Source organism: Pezoporus wallicus, unplaced genomic scaffold (genome assembly GCF_028554395.1).
Source record: "Pezoporus wallicus isolate ANWC-B61680 ecotype Strahan unplaced genomic scaffold, APGP_CSIRO_Pwel_v1 contig_736, whole genome shotgun sequence".
NCBI classification, from domain to species: domain Eukaryota; kingdom Metazoa; phylum Chordata; class Aves; order Psittaciformes; family Psittacidae; genus Pezoporus; species Pezoporus wallicus.
In genome coordinates this window covers 985,701-1,013,184 of record NW_026639744.1, presented here as the reverse complement: position 1 = coordinate 1,013,184, position 27,484 = coordinate 985,701, and the positions used below count along the sequence as shown (strand labels likewise).

The window sequence follows — 27,484 nt, the reverse complement described above, 5'->3', positions numbered from 1 at the left end:
TTGAAAAAAATTCTGACCATTTTTTTCCACAGGGATAGCTCAAAAACGGCTGAACTTTGAAACTTCAAACGTGGCATGTAAATAGTCCTTAATGAGAAGTACGTGCTTTACTAAGTTTGAAAACAGAAAATGTTTTTGATTAATAGTTATGAATGCTTGAGAACACTAGGATTGCAGCAAACTTTTAATTCTGAATATTTCAGGAGTTCTGTATGTGTGTGACTTTCTAGGAGTGTGCATTTTCTAACATGTCAACAGTAGAGCTGAGTGAATTACATGTAATGAATAATTCACCTGAGAAATTTAACCTTTGTTCTGCTTGTAGTGTGTCTGGAAGCAGGTAACAATTTTGAAGGAATTGATGCCTTGGTCAGTGTTTTCAATTAACATAAAGCTCTTTTTCCTGTGAGTGAATTGTACTTCACTGGAGGTGCATGTTACTTGATACTCACATTTCTAATGCTGTGCTTGATTTTATTAGGATCAGTAAGGCACTGTTTCCTCACTGGCTGAGTGCACAAGCACTGTTCTGTTACTAATGATGTGCACATGTAAACTGTTGTTTCCATTTTCACTTGCCTTAAAATTTCAGTTTTTCCATCCCTTCATGACAATAAAATGCCATCTGCAGAACTTCCACTTCTTCAGTTTCATTTTGAAAACTGGGTGTATCCACAGAATTTTTTTCAGGCATTTATTTCTCTCTGATCAATGGACACCAGCAGTAACTGTGAAATGTTGCTCCATTTACTTAGGGAAAACTCACACTGAAGATGAAAATCACCCCTGTGCAGTGGGCTGGCTGAAGGTATGCATCACATAATCCCCACTTCACCCTAATCGTGAAGGCTTAGGTGGGACTTGAATGGTGCTAGTTCTCTGCAGAGGGGTAAATTTCTCCCTGAGTGAATGATGCCCAACTAGAGACTGCAGGATCTGGCTTTCAGTGCCACTCAGATGCTCGGGCCATTTAAAGAGTGCTGATGTTTCACATGGTTATCTCATAGTAAAGACTTCCAGCATCTGGAGGGCTTATCCACAAAAACGGTTTATACTAATTCAAGCCTTTGGAAGGATTTGCATCAGTTTTAAGTGTAAAGATGTAGTGTGGTAATTAAAAAGCACTCGTGTGAATCCTAGGAATTAAATCAGCTTGGGTGCTTATGATATATTAAGAATTTATACTTCTTATGACCTTGCGACTCCTTCTTGCCTGATACCTGGAGGAACTGAATACCAAAAGCCCAGAGCCTCGTGTAACAGTCACACCTGAGAGTGATACAGATTCACTGGGACAGTCTGTTCTTATATCACCTAATCAGGACTTGGGAGTTATCCATCCCTGTTTTACTCATTATGTCTTGGAACGTAGTTTACTAAGAACTGAAACTTCTGATGTAACTTAACTCTCTGGGCATAGGTCATCAGGGTGAAGCTGAATGGCATAGGTACAGAAGAGTCTGATTTAAAGAGAAGGTGTAGGGGACAGTGTGCTCCAGCTGTCTCCCATCACACTGTCTGGTACACCTACCAAAGCTGCTGGTCATTTTGTCCTCCTTGATTATGACCTTACTTAAAAGGGGAGGATGTCCATGTTGAGCTCTGTGTGTGGCAGTCCTCAATAGGAAGAGTAAATTTTGTCATTGCTAACTTTTATGGACCAGTCATTTGCCTTTGTATCTAATCCCTGTTGAGCTCTAAAGCTACATAGTTCAGTCTAATTTCAGCACATGGAGTTAAATCCTGTAGTTTGAGTTTGGGGGAGGAGTGTTTCTTAGGCTCCAGAGGATTCGCATTTCAGGTGCCTTTACTGCAGAAAATGTAATGCAGTTTATCATTCCAGTTGTGCTGCAGGATCAAAATTATTGGGGGCATGAGACCAGCACGTAACCACACCAGTTTTGTGCCACACTTACACCTCTTGGGAGGTAAATAATGGGATTGGAATAGCTACACAATTGAGGCAGGGTAACAGAAGGGTTTGTAGAAAAGAGCAGGTTGCAGCCACAGAGGTAAATTACTACAAGGAAGATGGAGGGTGTGAGCACAGGTGATTATATATCAAAACTGCATGCCGAATAAATGCAAGAAGCATAATTTGTGAAGAAAATATGTGGACTTTGACATATAATCACTACTAAAACCTGATGCTGTAAGGAGAACTCGGGGATAACATGGTAGAAATTGCTAGTCAGTACCTGTGTGTGTGAATTTGCAGAAGGGCCCCTCTTCTGTGCCATTCATTAAATGGAACCTCAGTGAGTATTACCTTGGTCGCATCAGACAGAAATGTGACTGCCATGCTGTAAATGAATACCCGCCTGCACAGTTACCTCCCTGTACCTGCAACAGGTACAGCCATTGTGGCAGTGTTCTCTTGGCAGTTACGGGCAAATTACATCAGGTGTCTAATCTAGAGAAAGGAAAGTATGGACTAAGTTTGTACTGAGAGTATGGACGGCTGTTCTCTGCAGAGGTTTAAGCAAATGAAATGCTTTTTTTTTAGGCAGCTTCTTCATTGTGCTGGTTTACTGGCAAAAATACAGACTGATTTTGGTCAGCAAGTGTAGCACATTGTCATTAGGGGAATATAAGGATAGCAAAGGCTAAACCTTTCAATTAATAAATTATCTTAGAAAAGGATTTGCTGTCAACGTATTTAAAATATTTATTATGTTTTAGTTGAAAGAATCTGTTAATATCTAATAATTATAGGCACCCCTTAGCTGCCTGTTTAGCAGCCCATTGTTTGCTTGGTCATATGAAGGTTTTTAGTTCGGACTCAGAGCTGCACCTTTTAAAAAAACCCAACAATACAACAAACATCTTCAGATGTTTTTTAAGACCACTTAGATCAGAGCTCCAAATTTCCTAAGCAGAATAGCAGCATAAATGTTATGTTCATGATCAGAGAAAAGTGATAAATGCTGAATACATCAGCTCACTTTTCATGCTAAATGGCCTGTAATATTTACCAAGGTGAATCCTATGAGAGGTACGCACTATAACACTGCCTTTGGTCTGCTTTCAGCTCTAGGAACCAGACTATTTTTGTAACCCATTCCTGTAGCATATAGGCTTTAATATAAAATGAATAACACAAAAGTGGATGGATTCTGAAAGACCTCAGAATAAGTCTCAAAACAAGCTAATAAATGTGAAATACTTTTTGTCTGCATTAATGCTTGAATTCTTTGGCACTTGTAGAGCCAGCGTATGAGGCACAGCAGCCATTCCACAGAGAACTCTCCAATTGAGCGACGAAGTCTAATGACCTCAGATGAAAATTATCACAATGAAAGGGCTCGGAAGAGCAGGAACCGCTTGTCTTCCAGTTCCCAACACAGCCGAGATCACTATCCTCTAGTGGAAGAAGAATACTCTGACTCATACCAGGGCACGTACAAACCCCACAGGAACCGAGGATCCCCTGGAGGATACAGCCATGATTCACGACATAGGCTTTGAGTTCAAGAACCCGGGGAAAAATAGTATCCATCAGTTAATAATTGCCATAACATACCTAGGAAAAGAAATTAAAAATCAGTCATGTTAATTTGGCAGATGTAACACGGTCATACTGAAGTTGCACTCTGCTGTCACTTGATGTTAAGTAGGGGGCAAAAAAAAAAAGTGACCACGCCCTTACGTTTATGCCAGATCATATAGGTTGTTTTTTGGGTTATTTTATTTTTAGTACAGCATTTGCATTTATAGCCATATTTTCTTGTCATTAGATATTGAACACATCCATTTGTAATTTAGGGTACTTATCAAGGCACTTATAAAATAATTTCCTGTGCTGGAAATTCCAAATGACCAGTTCCAGTTGGAACCAATTTATAAACCAATTCCTGTTGGAATTCGGGTGAATTGACTGGAAAGTCGACTTGAGCATGTTGCAATCAGGTTAAAAAAAAAAAAGACAAATGAAAAATCTGAAAATTAGAAACCACTAGAAGCCGGACAGTCAGCTGTTTGTTTGCTGGAAGCTTAATTTACATTTAAAGTTAGAATAAGAGGATTTATTCTAGCTACTTATTTCCAGAATGTTTTTTTCAGACAGACCAAATGTAAACTATTGAGAGTGCCAAATATCACAAATTATTGCAGCAGTTATAAAATACTTTCCAGTTTGAAATTCTTTTTAGACCTGGCGTGAATGTTGCAGCAAAACAATTCCTTTAGTTTAGCCAGTACTGACATTTTTGTTGCAGACAGCAATGATGAACTGTATCAGGAGAAGGGGAAATACAAATGGGAAAATGAACAAACTTACAAATAGTTTGTATGGTTAGAGGTTGAGAATAGCTTTTTTTTAACCTGTTTCCCTCTTGTTTTCCCTAGCTAGCAGTCCCAAAATGGAACATTAGTGTTTAGATACATATCTTTTTTCCCATTTTTTAGTATTCTGCCTTTTTAAATGGAAAATGATACACTTTTCTTACCCAGTGTGTAGAGCACTACATTCCAGTACATCTGAGTAACTCCCTATGTGTTACATACTTCAAAATCCATCTCTGAAATGTCTGAAAATTCCAGCATCGCACAAGAACTCTCCAGAAGATCAGTTTAAATATCAGTAATGAAATCTGAGGAAGGGAGAGGGGTTAAATACTTGTAAATCATGAGCATTTAAAATAACACATTGGTCAGAATTAGATTGCAATAAAAATGGAGTATCAGAAAAAAATCAGCTCATGGCAAAGTGGTAGAACTGACATTTTTGATTCAAAGAACTATGATAAATCTTTGGAGATGTTGCTGCCTTACTTCCTAACAATCACTTCTTTTCACCTACTGAGTCTTCAATTTCTTTAACTAGATAAGTTGATGTGATTGGACCTTATGTCTTATGCGATCAGTGAAGCCTTACATCCAGTGTGACTGAAAAATTCACCATAATAGACCGTTTTGTACAACTCTCTAATGTCTTTAAGCAGAGACTCCTGGAATTCCCCACTGCATTTCTAAAATTGACAGAACTGTGCTGATCATCCTTTTTTTTATGCAGGTTCCTGTCAAAACTTTTTGTTGTTGTTGTTTTGCTTTTTTTCCCACAAAAAATGAGGATCATTGACTTTTGTATTTTATTTTCTAATATATTTTCTATTTTATTTTCTTCCCAAAGCCTGCTAAAAGTAGGCTTTTAACCACGCAGCACAAAATTAATTTCCTGAATATTACTGTATTACTGTTTCTTCTATTTTCTGTACCAGTTAGCAAAGATCACTGGTATTTTCCACCACCATTGAGTCTGGTTATCTTCTTGATGTTAGCAACAAGAAAAGTAATTCATCCCATATCCAGTAGAAGCAAAAATTAGGTACATCTCTAGCAGCGTTAAAAGATTGAGGATGCATGATTAATTTTTTAAACAACTTCACTGCCTAAAAGGCAGCTTTCAGCACCACTGGATGATTTGAACGAGCCAGTTACCAAATCAAAAAAGGAAAATATCTGCATCCATTGGAGTAGCAGAGTTAAGGATTGATGTGACAGGCCTGTTCCTGTATAATTTTCTCAGCCTAAGTGCTTGCAGGTTCAAAAAGGGCATTTAGGCTGAGAGAGCATGGCAGGATCTGGCCTGGGAAGGGTGGCTTCAGCTGCCTTCTCTAATATTTTCTGCTATAGCACAGTGGAGTATTTTCCAGTAATTTCTACAAATCTCTTGTTACATGTACAGCACACATACCTGCATGAGAAAGAAGGCATTAGGCAAAACATTTTTACTATAAGCTTTAATAAGTTTCTTGTTTGTGTGCATTAAAGTATTAATTGCAAAGGATGCACTGAGATGTATAAACCTAGATTAGCTGTTTATTCTGTAGTAGCATTAGGGATCAGATCATTTAACTGCTTGAAGATATTTGCATTTTAATGGCAGGTAGCTGTGAAGCACCTACATATATTTTCTAGTAAACAAGGTTACTGCTTTATCATTTCCTAGACAGAAATGTCATTTACTTCTAGAGCCTTTTGGAGCCTTGTTTTTAAGTCTTCCATGTCATGTTAGTGAAGGGAAAGGTCTACAAAACATATATGCACAAATTCCATCACCTGCAGCATCTGAAGTGCCAAAACTATTCGTTTGTTCTAATCAAAACAAGCTTGTGAGGGAAGTCATGTATTGTCTTGAAAGAACACACCATATTCCTTTACTGTGTGGGTTTAAGTTTACTACTGTGTGCAATTAGTTTACCCTCTCTTCTCCCACTGCCCATTCCATTTTAATGTAAGAAATCAGCAGTGATCCAGCAGGTTTCCTTGCTTGCTGGTTTTTATTCTTTGAAGACAGATACATCTTTAAGTACAAATATACCGAACTTGCTAATAGATCATTAATTTATTCTAGATACAAGCTATGGGAACTCTATTTTAAAAAGTAAATTATTTTTAGGAAATGCGGTAATCGGTAAAAGCTGCAACGTTGATCAGGACATGTTAACTCATAGTATTTGTATTAGAACTTCAGCAGTGCTAGCCAGCTGTATTGTGATTTCTTCTGCAATGGCACTATATACAATTGTGAAGTTCATGTATTCCTGAATGAACACGAGTAAGACTAATTTTCCAGTCCTCATGCCATTTCTTCTTGTTATTATATTATTAAAGATCAGAGTTCTGTTCATAAGCTCTGGCTTATACAGAGGATTTTAGACATACTGATAAAACATTTTAAGTTGTTATCTGAGTTTTCATGAGGATGCTTTTGCACTAATGACAATTTACCCAATAAAGGTGGTAACAACAATCTTGGTATCTTAAAGACAGTATATGTCAGGGCATTCATATGTTTGTGAATGAATTAACAAAAGTTTTTAAAATCCTGAAGCCACTATAAAGACAATTAATTGGTAAACTTTAAAGTACTTTGGCACGTTGTATTTAACAGACATACAGGTTCTTTTACTAGTTCCACATATGAACATTTATCCCATGGGATGTGCAACGTGCAACTGATTATGTTTTGTGAGTATGAAATTAGGCTTAAAGGAATGTAACTGAAGCTGTTCTGTATCCAATTTTAGTTTATAAACAGTGGGCCAAATCAGACTATCATTTTGTACACAGGTTGGTCTGACAAAAGTCAGTCCCTCTGCTCAAGACTTCATGGCATAGTACGGCCCAGACCGAGATTTTATCCTGACAAACCATCTTGCCATGAAAATAGGTGGCACCCCTGACTTTGGACTTGATAAGCATGATTGGTTCGTGAAGCAATTGCTGTTTCCTCAGCCTGCTTCTGATCCCATATGGTTTTGTCTTAACTCCAATGGGCCCAGATAAATTCCGTGTGCCTGGGAGGGGATGTGGCTCCACGACTCACAGCCTTGCCAGTGGTGGCACTCACAGTTAGTGCTGGGTTTGCTGCAAATAGAGGGTTTACTGTGTTTTCTCCAGGTTTGAAAGCTGCTTCTGAAGTTGGGAAGGGGGGGGGTGGGGGGGTGGATATTAACCTTTTGTGCTCCTTGCTTTTAAAATGTTTAATACATACTTCAGAGAGTGAAAATTGCAGAAAGGAGGAAGTGAGCTGTAGGAATAATAAGGTGACAGTAGTTCCTCTGGGTGTGCATAGGCCTGTAACTCCAAGTTCAGTTTGACTGAAAATCTGAATTCAGTTTGGACTCAGTGCCACAGGCTTCTCTGAAACATCCCAGAATCTCATCTCCCTATTGGCACTGCCATTCTCAAAATAATACTGCTAGTACTATTACTTTATGACATACTGATTTGAGTAAGTTAGGGCTATCATTCGTCCTTTTTTCTTTAAGAATATATTAAATGTGACCTCTGCTATATTTTGTTTTACAGGTTCAGTGCTTCTGAAGCTTAACCTTGACTTTTTTTTGTTTTGTTTTTTTTTAAAGCACAAGTAATTGGAGACCACATATTAAAAAATCAGATGCATGTTTTGTAAAATACCACTTATACAAATCTGATTTTGTTCCTAAAAATGTGTATTTTAAAACTGGGTTATATTACTACAGTTGGTATTAATACAAGTTTGGATTCATAGGATTCTGCCACCATGTATTTTGTTGCAGTTGCCTCTCTTTTCTTCAGATAGCTCTACAAAGAGTAACAGGACTGCAAGATATGGTAATATAGCCAATTTTAACTCCAGGGAAATTAAGTTCTCTCTGTCTGTAAAACAATGACAAAAGCAATGTACTATTTGAAGAGTCAGCATTTGAATAACCTTTATTAGGTTGTTATTCAATTTATTTTACATAGAAAAATAAAAGGACATTTTAATAACGTGGTGAAATATATGTAAGGAACTAACTTGGAGAAAGAGCTGAAAATGCTACTTAGTATTGAAATTTGTAGAATGCATTTAAAAAGAGAAATACTGAATCCATAGAGACAATTTTGGGAGAAGGTAGATGTAATTTAAAAATGTTAGTAAGAGTGTGTCATTCCTTTATTCCTTTGAACATGGTGAAACTGGGAATAGCACTGGCTGGGTCTCTGTGAGGTTTACGAGGCCTGCCTTTTCCCCTCAGATTTTTTGGCAGTGAGTTACTATCTGGACTAGATCCTACAGACACCTACAACTGGACACAGTTTATAACTGTCTGCTCCGAGAGTCGGTATTTGCAAGGTCTGACCACAAATATTACATACTGATTATCTGATGCCTTATCAATATCTCCTGAAAAACAAATTGTAATTAAATTTAACGCCACAGTCCCCTTTGGTATGCATTCTACTCTGTATAAGCAGTAGGAAATCAATATAGTGAGAAAATCTATTGTACAGTACAGAATAATATATTTTGCCAATGATGTACAAACAGAGCAAGGAAAAAGAAGCACATTTATAACAGCACAAATTTACAATAATTCCACTGTTGCATTTTGAGGTGTATTTTTGAAAAAAGGGGTAGACTTTTTGATCCTGCGTCAGTGGATTTATTGCATTTTTGATCAGTTAAACTTGCTGCCTGATATGTCAGCAGTTTATTTTATGCATATGTGATTGTTTTTTCAGTAACTGTCTCCTTCCATATTAATTAAGGAAAAAAAAAAACAAACCTTTTGAATTAGAAAGTCCACTGCATTTCTTGCTAATTTCCTCCTCAATGCTGAAATTGCATTAATAACTTCTGATTTTGGCTGGTGTATAGATTTTTGGCATATGACTGATGAATACACCACAAATGCACTAAGAACCCAAGGTCAGGAGTTAAATACTCCCAGTAAGTTCGTTCTTGGGGCTACAGAGCTACTTGGTTTAATGTATGGGGGGGATGGGGAGGTGGGGAGAGAAGAACGTTACACTGCAAGAGCTGTGGAGAAGTACACCCAAAACCTTCCACTGATACTGCTGGGAATTTAAAATGGGAGGAAAGTAAGTTTAAGGAATGTGTGTGTCTGTGGCCAAGGTGTATTTGCATTGGAAACACACCAGCTTCTCTTCTCATGCAGAGAGAGAAAGTCAGTGATATTGTACAGGAAAAGCATAGAAAGAGAATCAAGCAAAATGCAAACTGTATGTACACATGAGAAATAGAGGGGTGAAGAAAGATGAAAACGGTCATTCAATTTGCAAACTATGGACCTTGGCCTTCTCAGATCCTAGAAAATCTCCGTTTCTCACCCAAACTGGTTCCCAGTGATAGCTTGGCAGTGTTACCTCCGGCCTCACTGCGAGCCAGTTCAGAGTCACGCTGGTAAAGGTGTTACTGACTTTACAAAAAAAACCCAACCAAAACTAAAGAAATACCCACAAATGTGTGTTTTCTGCTGATTTGCCCCTTTCTGGTTTTCCTTCTATAGATACTGTATGTGTAGCATTCTACAAGGCATGCTGGGTAAAATATACTATGCAAATGTGTACAGTGTTGCATGCTCTGCTCTCCCTCTGCTTTTAGTGGCTTTCAAAGAAAGAAAAAAAAGTGGTGTTATTTTTGTGATCAGAATCATTTAAAAAGGACAATGCAGACTGCATGCTGATAGTATCCTCATTTCTATGGATTTGTTTTATGGAATTTAGATGTACAAAAATGAACTGCATTACAATAACTTTTCTACAATAAATGAAAAAACTACAAACCGTTTAAAAGTCTTTTAAGTTTCTTCGCATTCTGCACTCAAGATTGGAAAAAGCTCAGAGCCATCACTTGAGAAACCGTTCAGAGCATTGCGGTATTTTGTTTGCCGATAGCTTTTGGCAGCAGCTTCCTGTATTATGGAATTTTTAGTAAAAATTAATGAGATTCTGATGAAGGAGATGCATCTGGTCTGTGAAATGAATGATGTTTATTTTTAAATCCATCTGCTCTTAAATAGCTGCAACTCCAAAGTACATAAATACATATAATATCTCACTGTTCATGAGGAAGTAAAATATTTGCAGCCAACTGCTCAGTTGAAGGATTCTCATGAACTTTAATGGTCTTTGGATCTGGTTCTCAGTATGATCTCATGCTAATGTAAACTGGGTTCCTGGACAGAAACAACAGAATGATGTGAGGCATTAAGGTCTGGTTATTAAAAAAAAAAAAAAATGCTGTTTATAACAGCTTGAAAAACAGAAAGCACTGAAAAATGCTGCTGCTTCCAAAGGGCGAATAACAGGAGCCAGCAACCAAAGAGAGATGCTGTGATCACCAAAAAAATGTGGAAGTACAGAGCTTATAAACTCGGTATGGCAGCAGGAGACCAAGCCAGAGCTGTGCAGAGCCCCAGCAGAGCAGTAAGGGCTCTGTGCCCAACTGTACTGCTAGGCTCCCCTGTACAACTGCCCTGAGGAGAGCAGTGGTGGCTGCTGGCAGGGTTCAGCTATGTGTCACCTATCAGGGTGTCCAGGCCTGGCAGTGCCTGCAGTAACCAGTGGCATGATGTGCTTGCACCTCAGCATTTCTGTCAGAAGCCTGCCTTTGAAGAACAGAAAGACTTCGCCAGGTAAGCTGCATGTTATGTGTGAATTAACATTGGCTTTTACATACCTAATGCAGAAGCAGGGCTTTTAAAATTGTTTAATTGAATTATCTTGTCTAAAGTGTTCAGAATCAGATATAAACATACAAGTTGTCATCTAAGCTGTTAATAAAAAGCTTAAGGTCTTCTAAATAAATATAACTGAGCCATGTATACATAAATGTATTCTTTTACGTGTTTTCGTATGATCCAGGAAGTTAGAAGTTCATTGTCTTCTCCACATGTTCTAGTTTCTTCCATATAGAAGTATTTTCCTCTCCACTGGTGAAAGTCTGCTGTAGGCAGACAACGCGCTTCCACAGTGTAGAAATGCTCAGATGACCCACTGAGCATTGAAACAAAATGTACATGACCTGAAAAAAGCTTTTCAGAACTCCAGGAGGAAACTGTGATTGTATTCACAATAAGCCATGCTGATTTAAGTGCTTTCTTAGAAAGCTGCCACCAGCAATAGGAAGCCCAACATTCATGTTAGCATGTGGAAAAACAGCAGTGCAATACAGGATAAACTAGGCTGCCATACAAATGTCCTGATAATTTAACTAACAGGGAAAACAGAGGTGAAATCCTAACAATAGCTTCCTAGCCCTAAAATACACCATACATTCATTCATTCTGTAAAAACATCACTGTTTTGCAGCTGTTGTGTGCAGGCAAGCCGGTGGTAGTCGTTACATGGGGTGTTACAAGGCAGGACCAAGGGGTGCTGGCTGCAGTCAATGTCCTGTCCAACACAGTCTGATGTAACTCCAACAAGTGGTGGTGGCAGACTCTTTGAAGTTGCTTTGGTAAGGCACAAGGTTTAACAAAACAAAACTACATGGATGAAAAAACCCTCAAAGCTCTTATATTTGCAGAATCAAAGTAAATGGTTTAATTGAATTTTGCTACATTCTCATGTATTTGTGCAGTCTGCCCAGTCCTGGAATGAACCCATGGATTTCAGGCTCACTCCGTGTTTACAACAGGAGAACTGAGAACAGAAATGAATCAAATGCATCTGAAATTCTCAGCTGAGGTATGGCAGAAAGAGGGATAACTGTCAGCTTATGAATAATTAATTCTGTTGCAGGCTGAATGCTGAACCTGTGGAAAGTATCACATTGGAGGAGCTGCTTCATTTACCTGTCAGTCACACACCATCCCTCTGACTGCAGCTCTCACACAGATGGACAGTTCCTGCTATATACCATGATTTCCTTTTTGCCTTCCCCCACCAGCTTCTCCGAAGCCGCTGCACCAAGCCAGCAGACATCCTTGTTTTTACTAAGAGGAATGAATAAACAAATGTTGGTAATTCCAGCAGCTGAACAGTATGGCAGGATATATATGCATTGCACTTATACAGGATAAAGTGTTGCTACTTTTTCAACCTCATGGTGATTGTCATGTTTGAGGTTAAAAATTAGCAATGTAGCTCTAAAACAGCAGTCCCAAACAATACAGGGCAAAGAGCCTTTGTATCGAGCAAGATGCTATTTTTTTTCACAGACTGTTGGTGGCTGTTTAGCAAACAGTGGTTTCACAGAAGAGCCGGAGGGTGTCTGGGCTAACCATGCTTTCCCTGCCACATTAGGCAGCCCATACCGCATCACTGTTGTCAATGCTGAAAAAGGTGTAAAGCATGAGCACCATGGACAATACTACATTATATCTAGTTATTTTAAACCTGAATGACTACAGATCTGTTACTAGTGCAGTGCATTATTTATTTTTATCCTATTAAAGTTGGAACATGCCAGTTTATTATCAGGATATTTTTCAACTGTTATGGACCATATAGTCCCGTTCACTGCCACAGAAAGCATTAAAGCTTGCAGGCACAGACAGAAACTCATAGATTACTACTGGCCTTGCTACTTTGAGTATGGGCCAATACTGCACCAGGGAAAATAAAAGCAAGAAGCCACAATCAGAAAAAAAGCTGGTGGAAGGAAAGAAGCAAAAAACTCTGAAATGAGAAAGGAGTAAATCATATCAGAGGTGGGGCAGAAGCCATGTGAGAAGGTGAAAGCAGCATACCAGGCAGCCAGTAAGGAAGGTGGAGATAGAACTGAGGGCAGAAGTGTGTCAGCTTGCAAAGGAGCAGGGGGAAAAACACAGCCAGTGGTAAGCGCCTCTGTGGACAGGAAAAGGGAGGCTGTGGTGCAGGTGAGAGGGCAGTACGTAATGAAAAGCAAAGCCATCAACATGTACTAGCAATGACGGAAAGTTATGTTATGGAACACTCATCGTTATGAGGAACACAAGCATGCCCAGAGGACTTTAGGCAAGGAGCTTCCCTGTCCCAGGTAAGACATCCCATCCCAAAATAAGCTTCCCCATGTTGAGATGGAGGCTTCTCCATCCCAGCTAGGGACAGAGCACAACTCCAAGGCTAGCCCAGTTACCACCTGGCTATCAACAAAGAACTGCATGTGATTGCTGTGGTGGTAAGCAAAGCCTCCAAACCCTAATCTTCAGAGAACATGCCTTTTGAATATAAAAACAGGCTTTCCACCAGTTTCGCTCTTCCACATTATCTCCCAAAGTTGTGTTTGCTCTTTCATAGAAGTGCAGGCCTCGCTTTTCCTTACCATGCCCACCAGTGTTGTTTAAAATGAAGATGTGCCTAACAGCTGTGCAACCTACCCCTGGCTCCCTGGAGTATGAATACTAGTGCTAGAAATACCTGTTGCCCAAATTCACACCATCACTGGTGTCACAAGACAAACATGACTGTCACATGTAAAACTGTTTGTGCAGCAGCTAATGAAGGCCTTGGGGCTGAAATGCATGGGCTACGGGGCAGCTTTACACATAAGGGTAACACCATGGTGCTTCTGTTAGAGCACTGGTTTGGTCAAGGATAAAATAAAATTGCAGCCATCACCCCATGTCTTGTCTCTAGCATACCACGTGCGGGCACTAAAAACCTATTTATTAAAGGGTTATAAAAATAATCATAAAATCGATTAGGTTGGAAAAGCCCGTTAAGATGACCAACTGTAAACCCCAGCACAACCAAATGCACCACCATCCCTGCGGCTTTAAACGCTGCGGCAGGTCTGGGCACAGGGATTTATCTTTGCGGCGGGCCGGATGCTTTGAACGGCCGCAAGTACCAATGCGAACTCTGCGTTCCCTCAGCTACTGAGCGCCTACCCCTTCACACGCACCACAGCCCTCACTACACACCGCTAAGGCGGAGACGCGTAATGGCGGCCTGCGCGGTTGCTCCGCCCCCGCTACGTCGCGTCGCAGCGACGCGCCCGCCCCCACCTCCCCCGTCCCTACGGTGGCCGCGGAGTCGTTCGCGGCAGCGCGTCGTGTCGCGTCGCTCCCACCGCTCCGCGGCCGGCCCGGACAGGCGGTGAGGCGAGAGGAGCGGCGCGGCGGCGATGTCCGAGAGTGAGCAGGCCCGGCGAGGCCCTAGCCCGCCTTTCCGCCGGCAAACCGGGCTCTGGGCCGGGCCCTGAGCCGCCCTTGGCCCGGGAGCGGGGTGAGCCCGCGGTAGGTGCTGAGGAGCCGGCGAGGCCCGGAGCTGCCCCGGCTGAGGATGGGGATCCTCTTCACCAGGATCTGGAGGCTGTTCAACCATCAGGGTGAGGGCGAGGCTGCGGCCCGCGAACGTGTCGGGGCGCGCAGGTGCCGGGCCGGGCCCGCTCGCGGCGGATCCCCGCTGCCTGTGCACCCGCTGTGGGGCTGCGGGAGGGGTCGAGGCGGCCGCGGTGAGGAATAGGGGGTGCAGGGAGCCCGCCTCGGTAAACTGGCACAGCTTTGGGTACCGAGGCTAAAGGGCGAGCTGGCGGCGTTTCCCCAGCACTGGTCAGGGTGGCTGGCAGGCGAGATGAAGCCAGAGAAGTTGGGGGGTTTAACCTTTCTGTCCTCTCTAAGTCAATGCAAAGCTCATTTCCTGAAAGGTGGACGTTAAATTATTAATATGAGCCGAAAAGAATACAGCTGTGTTGCATTGTAGTACGTAGTTTCATCTTGTCGTCTGCAGAGTATGCTCTACTAACACTTTTAAGTTATACACCTCGATAGCTGGCAAAATTGCTCATTTATGGAGTAAATGTTATTTATAACTTCAGATTTGTAATGCTTGTCTCCTTACAGTTAGGTTTTAATGAGAGTTGTAACTAACTAAACTAACTATAGAACACACGCTGATGCTTTTACTGCTGTTGATAAGGTCTTTTGAATTTGTTTATGAGTGAATTTAAATGCTCTGCACATGAATGTTGAATGTCCCAGTTATGTGCCCGTTGACACTTAGTGCAAATACAGAACAGTAATTTTGTCTTGTAGCATCCAGCCCCACCTCAGATCTTCTTTTCCACTGATTTCCTAACGTCCACTATGCTGGCAACATCACACCAGAAACAAAAGTTCCTAGTTATGTGGGGTCAGGTAAGCAGATATTTTTACAATATTGTGCAGTTATGCAAAGTTATTAAAACTGGAATTTTTACTGATGGTATATAAGACAACTCTGCAAAACCACACAATATTGATAAAATAAAAACTGAGAAAACCCCACTTACCTGACCCCTATCCTGTCCCTCTGTGATGAGTCAGTGTGAGTGTACTTCGCTAACAGAAGGAATTCTTCCTTGTTTGCCCAAAGCTTGGGCACATTTGTAATGAGTTTTTGTTGCCCTTGTGGACCACTGGGGAGGTACGAAAAAAAACACCTTCTCACAAAACTTTTCCTTGCATGAGCAGTCCAGTTGAAGCCAAGGTTATTTGTGCAAGTAAAGGTTGTGTAATACAGCTGAGGGCTGGCAGCACTCACTTATCCTGGATATCATAAATTCGTGCTTGACAACACCCATCTGTAAAAATCAAATTTAATTTTGTGATGTATAGGAAAGAAGGTGCTAAATAAAAGCAGTGATTGATTCTGGCATTGAGCTCCAAACTGCATCTGCAGAAGTCAGAGTAGTTTTGTGTTACACTTGTTGGTTCATCTAAAACTAAATTGTGTGAATGCATACTGTATAGTATTTGTAGGCAAATCTGTTCTCCAGTTTCCAAACCTGCTAGAAGAGGACACTAAGGGAGATAGGTGGATCATTCTGCTTGCAGTGTAAATCGGTGTTGCTGTGCTTTTAAGCAGCTCTTTTCAAAGAGATTAAGATGTTGTAGGCCATAATAACGGTCTAGACTTGGAAATGAACATTTAACATGTTACATTTTACGTTTAATATGTTACAATTTTAACATGAAATTTAACATTTAACATGTCCTGGTAAGGATGTGTTCTGAAGAGCTGCTGTGGCTGGGGGAGTGCAGTCTGCAAGAGTCTGCACAAATGTGTAGAAGATTGTGAAAGGATTCTAAAGTGAGATTGCCCTAGCATGTTAGAGGAGGAAAAAAATCCACATATAATTGCTCAGAAATTGTTCCTGTTGATATCAGATGGGGAAAAATTGACAATCACTTACCTGCTCAGAACAATACATGGGTTTGTACACCTCCACAAATAAACGTTTACGTATGGCCTGTGAAATGTGGCACCTGAAGTTTGGCAGTGTTTGCTTAGGAAATCGGTCTCAAATGCAACACTAACTTTGTTTCACTGCGTAGTTGTTATTGTGATAGCAAAGTTAACTATGTGACTTACTGGTGATATTTTTATTTCAGAGCACAAAGTAATCATTGTTGGTCTGGATAATGCAGGAAAAACGACCATTCTTTATCAATTGTAAGTATGAACTGATGATGATGTCATGTATTTAAAGGTGTGCGTTGTATATATTACTCTTGGCTTGTGGTCACCACTTTCCTTGTAAGGTTTACTTTGAGAGCATCACAATGAAGATTACTGAACACTTATAGGAGGCAGTGGATCAGAGCACGTGTTCTAGAGTTTGTAAAGGTCTGTCGCTTGTCTGGTATATGAATAAGGTTTTGTTCAGAGCTTTTGTTTATCACATTACATTGCTATTATCACTTAATCACAGCTGCCTTTGTTGTCACAGTGTAGGATGTTTGCCAGCTCCATAAAATATGATTATATGGAGGAAGACATGCTGCTAAACTGATCCATGCCATAGCATGTAAATACTCAACAAATTGTTCTGTGAGTAAGTAGCAAAACCAGGGAAGCCTAACTTCTCCCTGCCATGACTTGTGTCCTCTGTGCCAAGATGTACTTTGATGTCATGTGTGGTACAGGGGGAAGGAGGAGGGCTGACCACTGGCTGAAGCTAGGACAACACAGCTCCGTGACTGGTGGCAGCCCATGCTGTCGTGCAGCTTCTGCCTTTAGTAATGGCACTGAATTGTGTTTGTCTTGCATTAACTTTGCTACTTGTTTATGTGAAATTTGTATGAGCTTCATTATCTCTGGTCCTCGACTGCATTTTGATAAAAGGGAACAAATTTGTCCACAGACTCAGAAGTTTCTAGGTTGGACAGGCGGCTCAAGATCTGTTTATATTAGAAACAGATTTGTGATTTCTCGCATGAAGTAGTCTGGTATTAAAAAGTGTTTCTGAGTCAGTATCAGAAATAATTCCTCTTAAGTGTTATGGACATACTGGTCCAATCCTATGCTTAAAAATATGCTTACTTAAAATGTTTTGACAAATTATGGTTTGCTGAAACATGAAGCTCATGCAGTATTTCCAGCCATGTATAACCTAGCACACTCTGCAGAGAAAGTGAAAAGATGAAGTTGGTTGTAGTTATTTAAATCGTGAGTGAGTGATTTTAAGAAGCGTACATAGAATGAAGAATATTTTTTAAGACTAGTAACTGCTTCAGTTGAGGGCCATCCTTGGTGCACTTTGATGCTGCCTGTGTCTTTCCACTTCCTCCACAAATGTCTTATGATTCTTCTCATCTACTTATTTCTGCCGTCTCAGTGTTTTTATTTTCCCTTTGGTACAGTGGATCTCTATATGCCTTCTTTTCCCTTATGTCTGTTTTAGCTCCACAGGACTTCCCCTTCTCTTCTTGTATTCCTCTTCCCATTTGCTGCTTTGACAGAGCTCTGTATGAGTACTGTCCTCTGTTCCTGCTGCTTGACTCCTCCTGAACCCCTACCTCTATCTTTGCATTATTTTTTCTTACCCTTTCTTCATGGTAAATAGGTGTTCTGAGCATGAATGAATATGTTTAACACTTTTAGTGAGAGATGGACCAAGACAACTAGTAGGATAACTAGTGTAGGTTAGTGCACTGGCTGTTCCTTGGATGATGTGGAGGGTCACAGCAGATGTTGGAGTGGTGATTCTTCTAACAGATTATGGCAGCTTCACAGACACTCAATTTCTTCCCATTCTTGTACTTGGATCTCCTCCTTTCTCTCAGGTAGCAGGAGGTTTTTGTGATCAGGTGTCAACAGACGCCATTAAGCTTCAAGTTCACCTTGTTTCAACGGGAAGAGGGGGAAAAATCTGCCTATCATATTGCACCCTGCAGGATGCCAACAAGTTGAATGAGAAAGGCTGAAGTTTCAGACAAGGAAAGGGGGTTAATGACACACCTCTTCCAAGCATTAAAAGAATTCTGCCAAAACCTGGGATTTTTTTTGTTTGGTTTTGGGGTTTACTTTTTTTGTTGTTGTTCTTTTTTTAACATATGAAATCAGCTACAGTTATCATCTTGTACCATTTTTATCCTATAGTTTGTTCTTCTCTTTCTTTTGTATAGTTGCTTCAAATGTGTGTGGTGAGAGAGTTTCTTGTTCTTTTTAATAAGATGACCCTTGCTAAGGCACTGGGTAACTGAGATTCCTTTTCAGAACACTGGACAATCGTTTCTCTCCTTGGTTCTCTGTTTTGAAGAAGTATTCCATCACCGTTACAAGTCTCAAATTGCTGTCAGTGTAACAAAAACCTTTGCTAAAGCTTCAAAGACATGGTCATATAAAATGAAAAAATATATCTGGATTATCAGAGGAATAAATAATGAAGTTCTTTGAAAATAGTTGATGTTTTCCTTGAAGGTACTTTTATGTTTTTTACATTTAAGTAATTTGAACTTTAGGAGTGCCCAGAGTACACATTTGTTTATTACTATTGATATGAAACTGGTGGTCTTAATGACAAAGTTGCACTTAGTATCTCTAAAACAATATATTTGAAATATATAATGTCTGCATTTGTTTCCAGAAAGTAGTGTTATTGAACTGCATTGAAGGGAGAAGAGAAGGAAGTTTGGACATAAAGCAACTGAATTGTGAAAGAAGTATGCTCTTAGTGGCTTACACTGGAAGGAAAGCAAGATGTAGTGTGTTTGATGAAGCTGGATGATGAGTTGTTTTTCTGCAACCTTGGAAATCTTGTGGCTTAACCGCACTCTTGAAGCGAAACAACTGCTCTCTCCCATGCGTGCCAAAATCAGCCTGGAAAAAGAAAAGCTGACTGCCTAAAACAGCTTCTGAAGCAAATATTTTCTTAGCCTTATGATCTAATTAATTATAATTATGTTTGTGAATGCTTTCTCAGCTCTGTAATTGATTATTATATAGTTCACTGAGTCCTTTTTTATTGCTAATGATTTTTATTTGCCTTTCACCATTATACCTTGTCCTGTTTGCTGCATAAGAAGTGTTTTCTGTAGCTTTCCCATGAAGTTTTCTACCTTGAAATAACCATCAAGTTTATTGTTTATAGAAGCAGGTTGATTTGGAGTCCTGAGTTACTTGATAAGGCAGGTAACTTCCCAGTTCTCACCATTTCTCACCAACTTGCATTTTTCTCTCTGCAGCTCCATGAATGAAGTGGTGCATACCTCACCCACTATAGGGAGTAACGTGGAAGAGATAGTGGTTAACAACACACGCTTTCTGATGTGGGATATCGGAGGGCAGGAGTCTCTTCGGTCTTCATGGAACACCTACTATACAAACACTGAGGTAAGAATGAGCACCTTACTAGAAGACTTAGTGTCACCACTGCTGGTGGAGGGAGGGCCCGGTACCAGAAATACTTCCAGAGGGCTGTTACGACTGTGCAGTGAATGTTACTGTACCTGCCTTAGGGCACCTCATGTTTTGATGTCCTGCTAAGTCTCCTCCTTAGCAAGCTGTTGTATGACTTGCTTTCATATTTCTTACATAAAATGCATAATACGGAGTTGCAATGAAAACCCATTTGTCTGCAAGAATTCTGTGTCTGGGCATCTGTGGCCTTAGGGCAGGCGCTCAGTTTGTCTTAGTATTGCAGATCCCTATGGTTGCAGGTCTCTTCTTGTGTGGGGACTCCTCTGTTTCTGTAGCAGGTACTCTAAAGCCCATCTAACCCCTCAGGAGTAAGACTGAAAGCCTAAAAGTTTTCTTCCAAGACTGAGTTCTGTTGTGAAAACTTCCATAATCAGTTTACTTAAGTGCTCCCAAGAACTTTCAGAGCTCTTTAGCAATGAAGTTGCAGCATACATACTTGATTAAAGTAATGATTTCAGTCAAGGTTTCCTGTGTGTTATCAAATGTGGGGTTTTAATCTTTTTTTAATAGTAATCAATTTTTCCTGTGCTTATCTATAACAGATGTGTGACATGTATGTGCATGTATGCTTGTGAAGTATGGAGCTTATCGGGGTTTTATAAATAAATGTCTATTTGCATGTTAGTGTTTGAAGTAGAGAGAGAAAGCTGGTAGAGATTACATTTTAAAGGCTACAGCAAATGATTTGAGGTATCTGAAATGCTACCTCAGTTATGCTAAGCAAAGATTTCTTGGATTACAGAGAAACTTTTGCTTTTGGTGTAAATATTTCATTTGGAAATGAAAAATGGAAAGTCAAATTATGTGTCAGAGCTACATTTGTATACAAACTGTGGCATAAGTTGTAAACTATGCCAGTGCTGGAAGAAGCATATCTGATACAGGATGATATGTGATGGTCCTGATGATATCTGACTGTCTGGACAGTGGGTTAGGAACATTAATCTGTTCTGCAGACAAATGTGTGGCCAGAATGATAGAGTTTGTTCTTTTACTAATAACTTCTCACTTTTTAAAGTTTGTGATAGTTGTTGTGGACAGCACAGACAGAGAGAGAATTTCTGTGACTAAAGAAGAACTGTATAAAATGTTAGCACATGAGGTGAGTAGACTTTGTGGTTTTTTTTGGTTTAATGTTTATTGTGGGTAAGGTCTTCCAGCTGTGGGTAGTGCAGGATCAGAGCTGTCCTCTTCCTGATAGAGGAAGGATCAGAGCTGTTGTCTTCCTGCTTGTCTATTGTCAAGCTCCCAGTAAAGCTGTAAATTAATTCCAAATTACTGAAAAGAGCTCCCACAAAAGTAGCTTTTCAGTTCCTGAGTGCTTCTGAAACAGAAGTTAGGACCCATAAATGACCTTTGTGTTTTTTATACTTCAACCTGTGTTACTATCTGAATGAGATAGTTTAAGAAACCCCATTATTGCCTCCAGCAATTTATTTACTATTTTTGATAATTTGATGATTGCTTAGTGTTTTCTGTTTTTGCAGTGGAGCAGGTACAGCCTTAATAATACCTCTTTTAGCAACCAGCTATAAAACTGAAGAAACGGCCTGTCTTACGGCTATTGTAGCCATCATTCTATGTGTATTTGGAATTACAGAATTTTAGTGTATAATTTGCTATCTGATAAAGAACCTCTTTAAAATTGAGCCCTGTGTCATGTCTAAAACTGAGCTGTCAGAGTCTGATTCATAAATACTGGACTAATGTGTAAACAAGGAGTACCTATTGTGTGACCTGGGTGTCCTGACGGCTTCAGTCTGTGCAGTGCAGCAGGACTGGAGCCCTGATTTTTTGCTGAAGATGTTTATATAAGCTTGACTGTTGCTGAGACAAGTTTAGTGCAAACTGGATCAGTTTGTATGAGATAACATGGAGGACACTGAGCTTCCAAATTCAAGTGTCAGAATACAAAGATGTGCATAAATTGATGGCATTATATACCAAAATAGTACATCTATATTTAAAATATAGCCACTGTTTAGTAGACTTCAGGAAGGGCAAAGACTGTCCATGTATTTCTTCTGAGTGATTATGGTAATCTAAAGAGAAGAAATAAGTGCTTTCCCTAGTGTCTGGAATTTCTAATTTTTGGTGTTTAAATTAAAACTGTGTTTAATATAATTCTGATAAAGTAGGTGTGGCTTTCTTGGTTGTGTTGGAGTGTTAAATGTAGCTTGAGGAGAACGTTGCCATTGGGTCTGCTGCTGTCAGAATTAGAACTTGAGATGTACTCTTCAATCTGCAGTTGCTAAACAAAATCCGCATCTTCTGTTTCGTAATCTATATAAGAAGATGCAGAAGTTTTTAATTAACTGAATTTGAAATGAGAAGTCAAACTCTAAGCAGCATGAATGCCCTTACTTTGTGTTGGGAGTCTATTTCTGTGCTCCAAAAGCACTCATCTAACAAACAATAAATGTGCCCATTGTTTTACAACAGGATGTTTTCAAGTATATTCTGCTAACTCTCCAGATGCTCTGACATTTGAAGAGAACAACAATGCATATAAGCTGAGATGAAAGTCAAATATTTATTTAGAATAGCTTTTCCTTTCAGTCCTTGAAAAGCTTTTATTTCTGCTAACCAGTTCAGCTGAATTTCTGTTAAGGCAAAATTGAGTTGCCTGGGTCAGTTCCTACTATTTTCTGGACCAGTAGATTGTTTGGGAATTCTACTGGTTGTAAAAATGAGTGTGCCTGATAGGCATTTAAGTGAATGACTTGACTTGGCTTTCTGGGAAGACCTTTCTACTTTCAGATGGACAGATTTTCAGTAACACATGGCTGTACCAGTGTAATTCCAAGCATTTTGAGATTAGATAAGCTTGCCCATGCAGTCACAGTTCTCTGAGTTGTTCATACTGATGTTTTAAATATTACATGTGCCTTATAGAGAAGTTTTTTGTAGTGCACTGGTTCATGTAGATGTCTATCCTTTGATTCTAAAGCAGTGTAAGCGATGATTTTGTACAAATACTGTTATCCTTTAAATAAAATATTACTGCATCTTGCTTTACTCTGTCAGAGGCAGTCTTAATGCTTCTTAATGAGTGGGATTAACCAGTGGGCAAGGTTTTACCAGTGCTTAAAAAGTTCTGCTGTGGTAACCTACTCTTGCCCCATGCTGCTGCACAGTCTAGTATTTTGGTACTAAAACCAATCATAACAGTATGGTAATACATGAAAGTGTGGTATGTACATAAAAGCCAGACTCAGGAGAATGCAGTGCTTGGGATAGATACATAGGCAGGAATGACGTGCAAGGTCAGGGTTAAATGGGAGGCCTTGACTGGTGTGTGGCGTTAGTGCAGCTGCATGCATACAGCGATACAGCATGCCTCTGATCACCCTGGACCAAAATTGGACGTTGGTCCGATCCTTGGTCAAAGGATTTTCTGAAGTTACGTGTCACTCAGCGTGCAGCATTTTATAGTTTAGGGTTTTTTGCTAGGGCTTAAGGTCCTCAACTTTGGTATCACATCTTTTGCCTCCTGAGAGAGGCAAAATTGGTAATTTTAAGAGAGAGCTGATTGGTAATAATTTTTTTTTTCTTTCTCCATAGGACTTAAAAAAAGCAGGTTTGCTGATCTTTGCTAACAAGCAGGATGTCAAAGAGTGTATGACAGTAGCTGAAATATCTCAGTTTCTGAAATTGACTTCAATTAAGGATCACCAGTGGCACATTCAGGCATGCTGTGCTCTAACTGGAGAGGGGTAAGAGGTATTCTTGTCTATAGGAGGGGAATCTTGAATCATTTTGTATTTTTATTGTGGTGTTTGGTTTTAACACACATTCCTCCCCTGTCAGTAATAATCTTACATAGTAATCTTGGATTTTTTTTCTGAGCTCAGAACATACTGACTTAGGATCAGCATGATCTGAAAACCAACTTTCACATCAAATCCACAGTCTGTCTCACAGTGATAAATTTTTCATAATTTGGGCCTAATGACGGTGGGGATGGGAAAGACCTATAATCTGTTCAGGTGTATTAAGAGTAATCACCATTAGAGATCACGTCAGTGTATGTCTTGAAGTGCTGGGATCTGAAGTCTCACAAGCATAGATTGCATAGTAAAATCTAGGAAATGCTGCACTCAGTAGATTGTTTCTGAAAACTGTTTTCTCAGTGAAAATTACAGAGTTCTTGGGAAGAATTTAAGTTGGTGCTGTGGACTTAATCTTTGAAGTTAGTCCAAGAAATGTATGTATTCCCTAAAAATTCTCTCTTTTGTTTGCAGACTGTGCCAAGGACTTGAATGGATGATGTCGAGACTTAAGATCAGATGATTTTTAATGACCTCTTTGCACAGACTTTGCTTAAAAAGAGCTGTACCCAGGATTACCTTCACAGTGGCAGAATTAATGGGTTAGATGTATTTATACTGAACTGACTTCGACTTTATTTTCTACATAGATGCACACACACATACCTGTATATAAATTAAGACCATTCAGCAAAAGAAAGATGCGGTTATCGCTCCTGTTTGATTTCTGGTTTGTTTTCCTCTGAAGATGCGTTAAAAGCTCTGATCAACCTTCTTTGCAAGATACAGCCACTTGGAATAATCCAATGTTGAGCATGGCAAAGATGAAGTGAGAGGAAGGAGCTTTTAATTTTGAGTTTTATTATTCCATTGTAGTCCTCTCGAGTTGAAGATGTTGGCTTCATTATTCCAGTAAATTAGCAAGCAAATCAATGGCATAGATATCAACTTTCCAGTATTTTTAAGGTTACTGATGTTACAAATGCAAAATATTTTCCTGTATGTGTACTGTACATATTTGTGTATATTTATACCTCAATTTTAGGTTAATTGCAATCTGTTCAGACCAGTGTGTAAAGCTGAATCAGTATGTTGACAGTAATACTAATACTTGACATTGCCAACATGTCACAAGTTCTTTTCCTTTGTTATCTGTATGGCTGTAGCATCCATCAGGCAGTTGGCTCACCACAACTTTATAAAGAAAACTTTCTCTTAAGACCATTGCTCATTTTTCAGTTAGGGAGGCTGCTGTAATGGATTGGGGCATATAGACTCTGAGCTGCGAGTTACAGTGTCAGCAAACAGTGAGCATTTGCCAAAGAGTTTAAAATGAAATGGGGTTTTTCTTTTTCTTTTTTTTTCCTATGGCAGTCATAATTGGATTTGGTGATTCCAAGAAGTGCATGTCATGCTGTCCTATTGCTGTCCTATGGTACTGCTGCTCTTTTTTTGCAGTGCTGGTCATTTATGGTTCAAGTCTAGTAGGAGTACCTTTAGCTGTCATAAAGGGAAAAATACCATCTTTTTTTTTTTTCTTAACCAAAGAAGAGGCACAAAAGTATGTTTAAAAGTACCACTGGAATCTTATAAACCAAGTCACAATCTGTATTAAGTATTTTTCTGAGGAAGGCATGCTTTTATAGCATAAAATCTATATACCTATCTATATGCAATGGATGGAACTGGGATGGGGAACAAAACAGATGACACTACTTGAAAAGCTGTAAGTGACCCATTCATTGTGTTCCCACAGAAGTTCCAGGGCAGTACTTCTTGAAAATAAAACTTTCTTGTGTGGTCCCCAGGTGAGTTACAAAGAAGCATCAGAGCACTATGTGGTTATCTTCCTGTAGTACCTGATGGGACGATGTCCATATGAAGTTGTTTAGCATTCCTTTTTTAAAGGATACAGGCTTTTCAGTGGGATGGGAGTTGGATGGTTTGAAATGTTATCAGTATTGTGAAGGTGCACATAGCCTTAGCCATAGGCTTTTTTATGTTGGAGATGGATGTTTGGGGAATGTAGCAAAATGAAATAAAACTTTGTTTAAAATGTCCTTCCCTTTGCTCACACATCTGATAAGGATGAAAAAGATATTTTAAAGAAAAAGCTTAGTTTGAACTTTTTAAGGTGCTTATGTTTGGTTACGGGATAATACAGTCAGTGCACCTGCCTTCTCATTTGCCTCCTTCACTGCAGGTCATGTGGGGTATCTGTGGGGAAAAGAAGGGAGGACATTTCAAAAGTTTCTGTTTAACAAAGGCAGGTAAAGAACTTTTTAATATATTTATCTCTTTATGATGCTCATTGGCTAGGGAATCTGCTGTCTTTGGCAAACATTTTAATGTGTACATGCATATATTTATAGTGCATGCACATAGATATTGGTATTTAACTGGTGTATTGCAAAATGTATAAATGTTTGAAGAAACAACAATGCAAAGACTTTCTCAGTTTATCTGATAGTATCTTCAAGAAATGAGCTCTGTGCACACTTGCAAATGAAATGGAATTGTACATTTTCTAGTCTTAAAAAAGAAAAAGCAGACTTGCTTATAAACCTAAGTGTTTGTTTTTTGAGTCTTATGTCTTCTGTTTCATCCCTTTAAAATACTTTGCTTTAGTAGTGTTAAATACTGCATACTTATGTCTGAATCATAGAATCACAGCATGCTTTGGGTTGGAAGGGGCCTTAAAGACCATCTAGTTCCAGCTCCCCTTCCATGGACAGGGACACGTTTCACTAGACCAGGTTGCTCAAAGCCCCATCCGGTCTGCATCCAGTCTACGCAGGTTGTGTGCATTGAGTTTTTGTTTTTAAGAAAATGAGTTACTGGAAGAAAAATCATGAGGCAGTATTCTGCTGTTTACTCCCTCGCTTAAATTTGTAGGTCTTAATATGTCCATGTAGTGAAAGTATGGTGTTTTTTCAAAGGTATGGCTTATGTTGCAACCAGACATTTTGTTTACACATAGGCAAACTTACATTGACTTTTTTTCCCTCTGGGTAACCTGGCCACTTCCACTTTCTCTTTCTGTAACGTCTAAGATATTGCATGGTTCACTTCATCTTTGTTTCCCAGACCTTAGCAGAGTTGGGAATAACTGCACGCATTAATACCACCTGTTTAAAACAATGACTTTTGTGCCCTAAAGAGTTTATAATCCCAAAATTAAATTGTGTGTTGGATAGTGAACAATTCAGCCTTAACGCAACTACAAAAAAGCACATACAATGATGAGTTCTTTATTGTTTTGTGACCCCCCTAGTATCTTAGAGTGGATATGTGCTCTTCAGGAGTTAGAATTAAGTGGTGGCTGGTACCTGCTGATGCATCGCCTGCCTTATAGCATTCTTGACAGGGGTTTAGGAATTGAAGGAAGATGCCCCTTCATTTTAAATGCTGGATTTGCAGTCTCTAGAGGGATTCAAAATCCTCATTTTGTGTGGTTGGTGTGATTGTGTGTTTTAAAGAGAGCAAAGCAGAGTGAAAGTGGTATAGTATCATCCAGGCATTGCGGTGGAAGCTTTTGTAGGAAAGTTCACCTGCCTGGAGGTTCTTCATGCGAACAAGTGTATGTTCAGATACTGACAAGATGAATCTTAGAAGAATATACAAGTAGGTACCCTCAGGTAGCATTGTGCTGTGACGGTCCTTTCCTACACACCTCGCCTTTTGTGTAAAGCTAGAAATGCTTTTAAATTTAGTCCCCTAGTGGAGCTGGAGAAGAGCCAGCAAACTTCTGAACCCAGAACCCCTTTTCACATGTGCTTTTTGTTTACATCTCTTTTTTTCTTCCTGTAGGACCTTTTGCATTTTTC

General features: G+C 39.6%; 2 protein-coding genes and 1 long non-coding RNA gene across 10 annotated transcripts in view; 2 read left to right on the top strand and 1 right to left on the bottom strand.

The window, feature by feature from the left end:
* Positions 1 to 5,062, top strand: part of CACNB4 (calcium voltage-gated channel auxiliary subunit beta 4) — a 112,044-nt gene extending 106,982 nt beyond the window's left edge. For 2 of the 6 annotated variants that reach the window (XM_057415660.1, XM_057415664.1), the window contains one exon: positions 3,208 to 5,059. In XM_057415660.1, the coding sequence (XP_057271643.1) occupies positions 3,208 to 3,468 (261 nt within the window). In that variant the 3' untranslated portion in view covers positions 3,469 to 5,059. Of the gene's footprint in view, positions 1 to 32; positions 99 to 755; positions 809 to 3,207 lie in introns of those variants that run through there. The other 4 variants (XR_008972937.1, XR_008972938.1, XM_057415661.1 and 1 more) reach the window with 4 other exon arrangements.
* Positions 5,063 to 9,720: 4,658 nt separating this feature from the next.
* LOC130602614 (uncharacterized) lies at positions 9,721 to 12,976 on the bottom strand. Of its 2 annotated transcripts, XR_008972940.1 has the most exons (3): positions 12,075 to 12,976; positions 11,106 to 11,274; positions 9,721 to 10,250 (listed from the first exon to the last, which is right to left on the bottom strand). It is a non-coding gene; the product is annotated as an uncharacterized LOC130602614 (long non-coding RNA). The 2 variants fall into 2 exon arrangements; XR_008972939.1 differs by lacking the exon at positions 9,721 to 10,250 and having other exon boundaries at positions 11,103 to 11,274.
* A 1,244-nt stretch (positions 12,977 to 14,220) lies between these two features.
* Positions 14,221 to 24,876, top strand: ARL5A (ADP ribosylation factor like GTPase 5A). 2 transcript variants are annotated; one of them, XM_057415670.1, is made up of 7 exons: positions 14,221 to 14,533; positions 15,240 to 15,341; positions 16,578 to 16,638; positions 19,653 to 19,800; positions 20,906 to 20,989; positions 23,452 to 23,603; positions 24,132 to 24,876. In XM_057415670.1, the coding sequence occupies exons 4-7, from the start codon at positions 19,657 to 19,659 to the stop codon at positions 24,178 to 24,180; spliced, it is 429 nt and encodes a 142-aa protein (XP_057271653.1). In that variant the 5' UTR covers positions 14,221 to 14,533; positions 15,240 to 15,341; positions 16,578 to 16,638; positions 19,653 to 19,656; the 3' UTR covers positions 24,181 to 24,876. The 2 variants fall into 2 exon arrangements, with proteins under 2 accessions (XP_057271653.1, XP_057271652.1); XM_057415669.1 differs by lacking the exon at positions 15,240 to 15,341.
* Positions 24,877 to 27,484: the final 2,608 nt, after the last annotated feature.

Excerpts from the sequence above, each read along its gene's own strand:
- ARL5A (XM_057415669.1), top strand. The coding sequence starts at position 14,488 with ATGGGGATCCTCTTCACCAGGATCTGGAGGCTGTTCAACCATCAGG. Across the intron at positions 14,534-16,577 it reads GAGGCTGTTCAACCATCAGG|AGCACAAAGTAATCATTGTT; the intron begins GTGAGGGCGAGG and ends TTTTTATTTCAG. Across the intron at positions 23,604-24,131 it reads TGTGCTCTAACTGGAGAGGG|ACTGTGCCAAGGACTTGAAT; the intron begins GTAAGAGGTATT and ends TTTTGTTTGCAG.